The sequence below is a fragment of the Anarrhichthys ocellatus genome, unplaced genomic scaffold, assembly GCF_004355925.1.
Source record: "Anarrhichthys ocellatus isolate YVR2014 unplaced genomic scaffold, GSC_Weel_1.0 scaffold1774, whole genome shotgun sequence".
In the NCBI taxonomy this organism is placed as follows: Eukaryota; Metazoa; Chordata; class Actinopteri; order Perciformes; family Anarhichadidae; genus Anarrhichthys; species Anarrhichthys ocellatus.
The window spans coordinates 2,501-9,812 of record NW_022281748.1 but is presented as its reverse complement, the minus strand read 5'-3'; the positions used below and the strand labels follow the sequence as shown (position 1 = coordinate 9,812).

The following is a 7,312-nucleotide window of genomic DNA, read 5'->3' as shown; positions in this document are numbered from 1 at the left end:
GTGTAACACGTGTATTGGCATCAGTGTAACACGTGTATTGGCATCAGCGTAACCTCTTTTTATTTGAATGTATTAGCATTAACACAAATACAAGAACCTAGAATTAGCTTAAGTAGCAAGAACTAGAAGAACCCATATAACATTTGTTAGTACTAGTAAAATATTAGTGTTCCATGTTGACTCATATTAGTATATGTTGTTATAACATTTATTGGTGTTATTACAATTCATTTTTTACTACTGGAATAAAACCTTTTTAACTAATGATTGTGAGTATAAAACAAAAATGATTGTATTCGTAAAACATTTGAATACATTTTGATGGTTATTATGAGACATTTGTTAGTGCTGACATTTCCCTGGTGGCTCTGACAGGAGGATGAAGAGGAAGAAGCTCCTCCTCCAGACTGCAGTCGCAGCATCTGTAACCCGGTTTATGAAGCAGCTCCAGAACTTGCTGAGTCCAACACATCTGAAGTCTCAGTGAGTCATAGTTTCATTATGACATCAGTTAATACAATCATTTAGGTCTACATTTTTACAGATTTCAACCATTTGGAGCTTTTAAATTATTAAGTCAGACCATAAAACTTGACAACTTTAGACTGAACAAATGATTAATAGAGTCAAGTCGAAATACAAGATGTCAGAATAACTGAATTTACTGTCCGTCTTCCTGCAGGCAGCAGACAAACACGAGGTGGTGAACGGAGGACCGTACGACCTGCTGCAGGACAGCTGAGCTGCTCACTGCTGGACTGGAACCCTCATAACCGTTTTTATACCTCTGTGGACGGAAAGTCATCTGACATGACTTCATCATGGACTTATGACCTGAGTTTTATTTTCTCCACTGCTAAAAAGACAGCAGCAGTTGTCTGGTCTCAGACTCTAAAGGTTTGTCTTTCTGAGAACTGAACCGTCTCCCAGGCTGTCGATGGAGGATTCAAATAATCATGACGCGTTCAGGTGCTCCTCGTCAACTTCTGCAGATTTTTACAAACTGTAAAACTGGCAGATTTGAGTCATTTCATCCTGATTACAAACAGAACATAAATAAGATCCCTTCAGTTTCAACAGGATTTGTTCTCAGGAAAGCTGCAATTTTTTAATTTGTTTCAAATTATCTGCAATAATAAACAAGTTATGTGAAGAATCATAAATGTGAAGTTGAAAATGTTGATTAAAATAGCAAACGGTGTTGAAACATTGTGCATCGTTTTTCTAATTTTAGGAAACATTCACCAGCTCTTTCATGTTCATGACTCCTGAAGCTCTGATGAAGGAAATGTATATATGAAAAGATGTCTTCAATGACAAGTTGATTGGATTAGTTGTTGATTGGATTAGTTGTCAGACCAATAAGTGAAATGCAGCGTAAACCGACAAAACGTTTCACATGCTAGATTTCAAGAGGAACTTTTAAATGATTAAAACGCTTTAAGTCAAAGCTTAAGTCTTAAAAACTAAGTAGTGAATTTAGTCCAAATCGATTATCCACAACCAGGTATGGCCGAGTTCACTTAATCTTGTGATTAAATTCAATTTCGTATCAGCTGGAACGAAGTAAAAGTCCACAGCTTCCAGTTAAAGAGTTTATTTTCTAACAGAAACATTCAGACGTCTTCAGTCACGTCAGACATCCACAAGCGATAATCAGATATTCTGGAAAAGATGGCCGGTTTGTCTGCGTCACACCGCCTGCTGCCCCACGTGACCACGCCAAACAGGAAGTAGGCGCCACGTTTCCGACACAGCAGCGGAGCTCCGGAGTCACCCTGCAAGAGAGAAACTAAAAGATCTTCATCTGAACAAGTTATTTGGTTTGAAAGTCGGTCTTAATGTAAAGCGATAATATCGTTTCTAAAGCAAACTCATCACTGGAAGTTTTACAGTTGAGGGATCTTAAAGGGATCTCCATCAAAACTTATTTCAGAGACTGAAACATAACCGACAGCGGGGTCCATCGGCCTCAGGGTGGAGTTACCATGCAGGAGGTGGAGCCTGCAGGATGTGAACAGATGTGGGAGTCAGTGATGAGTCCTTCCCCCCACTTCTCCCTGCAGGTCGTCTGATTAACCAAAGTCAGTCCGACGTGGTGCAGCCGCTCTGGATTGATGTCCTCTGTACAGGAAACAAGACACAACCGCAGATTTATTACAGAGACGCCTCAGAGGACGTTCTGGGACGTCCGTTCGACTCCGCCTCTGTTGTGTTTTAGACGCGAGACCAGAACTCTGCATGTTATGTGGAGAATACCTGTTGCTTTCAAGGCTCCCCAGCCGGTTGTGACACAAGACCAGCTGTCATCGAGGTCCTCGTCGTCCTCCTCATCGGGGACACAAACTGGAAACACACGAGAGCCTGGAGACACGACCAGAAGTTCAATATTTCACTCATTGGAACCATCAAGCCTCAGTAAACACACGATGCAGTGCATGCAGATACTACGGACAGCTTTAAGTGTACAATCTTTGTGTGCTTTATGTTCAGGTGTCCCCACCGAGTCTGGCGGGCACGCTGAGGCGGAGCAGTGACAGGTCAGAGGTCGGGGGGAAGCTGCCGTCCTGTGGCAGATTGAAGACCTCGTCCACCGGGATGGTTTGAGACGATGAGAACCGGAGGTCATAAACTCCCAGAACCACCACGTCCTCTCTAGCTCTGCAGGGACAAAACAAAAGTCAGCATTAACAGCAGAAGTACCTGACGTAGCAGTGTTCTGCAGTGAAGACCTAGCAACAGCAGTAGTAGTACCACCTGTTAATGCAATGTTGTGCAGTGTGGACCCAGTGGCGGTGGGTACATGACGTTTTGCTCAACTGCAGTAGCAGTAGTACTAGTGCAAGTAGTTGTAGCATTACCTGACATTGCAGTGCTGTGCAGTTAGGACCCAGCGTTGGTGGATCAGCGCTCCGCTGCAGTAGTGGCGTCTGTTGGACTGCAGGCTGACCTGCCAGGGCCAGAAGAAGGGGCAACACTCGGTCACGTTCCCCACAGACACGGTCCCGTTCTGGGACACCGAGAGAGCAGCGAGGCCTGGAACCTTCTGACAGCTGGAGCTCTGCTTCTTACCACACGTGTTCTCTGTCATGCAGGTGAACAAATGCAATCATAGAGGGGTGGACAGAATAACATGAACGCCCGTACACCGTAGTTTAATGCACATATAAGAGTTCTCTTTGCAGATTGAAGTAGAAATACAGCGTAATGTCAGAAGATACCTTCAGTACTGACGTCATCTTCATGCGAGATGTCCTGATCTGTGAATGAAGCATGCCACATGTCACACTTCCAGATACACACTCGGGTGTTGGATTATCTGAGACACATACTCATGATGTCGGAGATCCACTGAGTGTGTTGTTGGATTTTGGTGTAGACTCCTGGTCTTTTTGCTCGTCCACAACCGACCCCCCAACTCACCAAACCTGCCAGCTCATATCTCCTGCCGTTGAAGCAGGTCAAAGGACCTCCAGAGTCCCCCTGAGACAGAAACAGGAACATGTTGAAGACAGAGGCAGGACAACAGAAGACACAGCAAGATAAAAAGAGACTAGACAGAATAACAGACAGCATGACGAGACTAACAGAACAAAGACAGTAAGACAAAGAGGATGAAGAGAGGAGACAAGGAAGACAGCTTAACTGAGACTAGATGGAACGACAAAGACAAGACAGAACAAAGTCAGAGACAAAGTGTAGATTCTGTCGAGTTGACTCTTAAGCCAACGGATTTCTGTCTCTCGTGTCTCAGACTGGTTCAAAGGGTTCCGTAGTCCAGATTCTGGAGCCTGATGGTCCAGTACCTGGCAGGCGTCTGCTCCTCCTGAGTGCTTCCCAGCACAGAACATGGAGGGTCGCATCCTCCCGCGGTAGTACCGGTCACAGGCTTCAGGGGACAGGATGGTCACGTTCACCTCCTGCAGTCTGTTAACTCGAGGTCCATCTGAGGAGGAAGAGGAAGAGGAGGAGAAGGTTCCTAGCTGAGTGAAATGAGCCAGAAGTGTCAGAGTTGCTGAACTCCTCTAAAATAAGGAAAGGTGCTTCAATGCTTGCTTCTCCTTCAGCTGAACCATCCTTTATGAGAGGAAATCAGATAATGACATCCCATGATTCCTTAGCATGCACCTTTCTGCCATTCACAAAAACAAGATGGTAAGAAGTCACGGACTGTCTTTAAGAGGACGTAGTCACCATGACATCACCGTCGGTTTGTGGACGGATGTTTCGAGCTCTGGTAGAGACCTGTCAATCACCGTGTAGCCCCGCCCTAAAGCATCCCCTGCTTTATGGTCTGTGTGACTCTAAATGGACCATAATGTACTAAATGAACATCATGCTGTATTGAAGAAGACTTGAAACTAGAGATTGAGACCATAAACTCATGTTTACAATGTTTACTGAGGTAATAAATCAAGAGAGAAGTAGAGTCATTTTCTCATAGACTTCTATACAACCAGAGGAGTCGCCCCCTGGTGGACACTAGAGAGAATGCAGCTATGACACATGAAGCTTCGGCTTCACAGAAGTTGAGTCTGAACACCTCCTCACTCTCTCGGGTGGACCCCCAGCCCGTGATGGTGCACTTCCTGAGGGGGGTCAGCGGAGACATCCAGATGTCGATGGGTCTGACGAACTGGTTGAAGACCAGCGGTTGCTGCAGCTTCAGCAGAACCAAGTCGCTCTCTTTGGTCCGAGTGTTGTAGGCCGGATGGTTGCTGATCATGGAGACTCCAACCACCTGGACAGGGAGTTAACGAAAGAGTCAGATTCTGCTTTACACACCTGAACCTGGTCTAGAATGTACAAGGTCCTGACTTGTTGTCGGGGTTCATGAGGATTATCCAGGTCGTGTTTTCCAGCCAGAACCGTCCAGAAAGAAGCTTTATTGTACCTGCAGCAGGAGACACATTTCTGAAATGATGGTCCACGTAGACCTGGTCTAGTCCAGATCTAGACAGATGACCTCTGACCTTTTGAAGCAGTGAGCAGCAGAGACGACCCACGTGGGGGCGATGATGGCTCCTCCGCAGGCCGACATGGAGGCGAACCGGAGGGAAACCTGCCAGGGCCACGAGTTGGCCCAGGCCTCCTGACCCCCGATGATCCTGGACTCCAGCTCCTGTTCTGGACTGAAGGACCGCACCCCCGACAGGTCTGCAGTCAGACCACAGAAGGTTCAAACTACAGCATTTTATATTTAACAACAATTTATGTAAGTAAATTTAATTTGAAATTGATAAAAATATGTATTAGCTCAATTATTTATAAATATAATAATGTTGTATTTTAATATTAATTGATTCATTTTATTTATTTTTACTACAGTTAACACATTTGATATGATGTAAATAAATACCTTAAACAGGTCTTTGCTTAAATATAATTTTATAAATACATTTCAAAAACGACACTTTAATGTTTTCTGTATTATAATTCAGAACATTTGATGATAAATGCTAAAACTCTTTATTTGAAATGTAACGCAGCACAAACGTTACCGAACATTACGAACTTACCTCTGAATCCAAAGTATCCAGAGAAAGTCTCATTTAAAGTCCCGTTCAGCTGATTCTGGATCAGACTCGCATGGAGAGCTGCAGACACAGAACAGATCGTCTCAGTTCAGACTGACCTGAGAGCAGCTGTTCAGCTGAACTGAACCACATGAAGGTGTTTCTCACCTGAGTGAACGGTGAGCAGACACACCAGCACACAGACAGACAGCATCCTGTCTCACCGACCAGCGAGCGCGCTCTGATCCGCTGTGACGTCACACTCTTTGACGAGTCTCACCTGTGTGATTAGAAACACCTGAGACACCTCCAACCGTCACGAGGACGTTACACCCGAACGTTTAAGTCAAAGAGGAAGAAAAGAAATGAAAACAAACATTGTTACAAAAATGAATATGTTGTAAAAAAAATGTATGTAATTCAGAGTTTATGAATGTGGTGTTTATTCATTTTATTAGTGGATATATATGAACAAATAAATCATAATAATAATAACAATAATGTATTATTATTATTATAAATCCTCTTTTTCTTCCTCGTATTTATTTCCCGACACACGACCAGCGGTTGTGATTGGCTGTCACCTCTCACACAGCAAACAGCTGTAGTGTGACAGCGTGCTTTTATTTTGACAGGCTGTCAGCGGAAGTGTGCTGCTGGTGTCCTCCCGGTAGAGGCTCGGTAGAGACCAGTAGAAGCCAAGCAGCGAGCAGTCATGGCCGGCTACAGCAGAGAGGTGCAGCTCGCCACCGGCTTCTTGTGCAGCAGCTCCGGAGCCATGAAGCTGCTGCAGCTGCACCGGAAGCTGCTGCAGCGCTGCGACGTCAGCGAAGAAGAGTTCTGCTTCATCGTGCAGAAGTGTCCCCGCTTCCTATTGGTCCGCGGGGAGCGGCTCGAGGACTGCACCGTGGTGGCCAAGACGTCCCTGCGGCTGTGCAGAAGTTACAGCCGGGAGAAGAGCGGCGGCGGCGGCGGCGGCTGCGGCCACCGGGAGGAGAGCGGCGGCGGCGGCGGCGGCTGCGGCCACCGGGAGGAGAGCTGCGGGGGGCACCGGGAGGAGAGCGGCGGGGGGCACCGGGAGGAGAGCGGAGGCTGCCAGCAGCTGCACCTCTGCAAGTTCTTCATCTATGGAAACTGCAGGTTTGGCAAAGGCCGGTGAGTCGCTCAGGTGCTGAGGTTGACTCTTCATCTCTCTGATACCTGCTCAGTAAAAAGCCATTTTTTAGTTGTAGTATAAATAGTAGTATAAAATACTACAACTACTTCTACAAGATAATTATCTGCTCTTGTTTTCTTACTCATTGAGGACTATTTCCTGTGTTTTCCTCCGCTGCGGAGTGATATGAGACGAAACGAAAGTTAAGGAAATGAAACCTGAACCGCAGCTGAAGATGAAGGATCTATAATTATGATATTTTAGAGGGCGTGTCTGTGACGTCATGGAACAGCTGATCCATCTGTTTTCCAGAGAATGAAAGTTGAAGAGAAGCTGTGAGCTGGTTCAAGAAATAGAAACTATAGAAGTGATGTTACTTTTCACTTCATGGCCATAAGTTTGTGGACAGTTCCTGGCTTTGGTCTCTTGGTTCCTCTGAAGATATAAATATAATATTTCTGTATTCTAACAGTTCTCTCTTGACAGGAACATCCCAGTGCTGATGTGTCTCATTACATCTGTTTTAAGGGTTCATTTAGTAATCAATTCATTTTCTGTTTCTGTTTTATTTCACAATAAACTAAATCAGACTTTGGTTTTAAAAGGTTGAGAATCCATCGATTAATGCAAATAATATTCA

At 45.1% G+C, this 7,312-nt stretch overlaps 2 protein-coding genes across 4 annotated transcripts in view; one reads left to right on the top strand and one right to left on the bottom strand.

Annotated features, from left to right (window-relative positions):
- Positions 1-1,536: 1,536 nt before the first annotated feature.
- Positions 1,537-5,839, bottom strand: LOC116377861 (transmembrane protease serine 9-like). The gene is made up of 13 exons (XM_031839613.1): positions 5,685-5,839; positions 5,520-5,597; positions 4,974-5,157; positions 4,819-4,894; positions 4,552-4,741; positions 3,807-3,946; positions 3,333-3,483; positions 3,222-3,260; positions 2,862-3,084; positions 2,504-2,661; positions 2,260-2,364; positions 1,988-2,124; positions 1,537-1,778 (listed from the first exon to the last, which is right to left on the bottom strand). Exons 1-13 carry the CDS (start codon positions 5,728-5,730, stop codon positions 1,617-1,619), a joined length of 1,689 nt encoding a protein of 562 aa, XP_031695473.1. The 5' UTR covers positions 5,731-5,839; the 3' UTR covers positions 1,537-1,616.
- A 347-nt stretch (positions 5,840-6,186) lies between these two features.
- The window catches only part of LOC116377862 (protein mono-ADP-ribosyltransferase PARP12-like), a 3,613-nt gene continuing 2,487 nt past the window's right edge, over positions 6,187-7,312 (top strand). For 2 of the 3 annotated variants that reach the window (XR_004212252.1, XR_004212250.1), the window contains exon 1: positions 6,678-7,312. This exon is cut by the window's right edge and continues 484 nt beyond it. Coding sequence is in view for 1 of the 3 variants with exons in the window: in XM_031839614.1 (XP_031695474.1) it covers positions 6,232-6,538; positions 6,608-6,671 (371 nt within the window). In the remaining 2 variants the exon portion in view is untranslated. The other variant, XM_031839614.1, reaches the window with a different exon arrangement.

Excerpts from the sequence above, each read along its gene's own strand:
- LOC116377861 (XM_031839613.1), bottom strand. The coding sequence starts at position 5,730 with ATGCTGTCTGTCTGTGTGCTGGTGTGTCTGCTCACCGTTCACTCAG. Across the intron at positions 2,125-2,259 it reads GGGAGCCTTGAAAGCAACAG|AGGACATCAATCCAGAGCGG; the intron begins GTATTCTCCACA and ends TTTCCTGTACAG. Across the intron at positions 1,779-1,987 it reads CAGGCTCCACCTCCTGCATG|GGTGACTCCGGAGCTCCGCT; the intron begins GTAACTCCACCC and ends TCTCTCTTGCAG.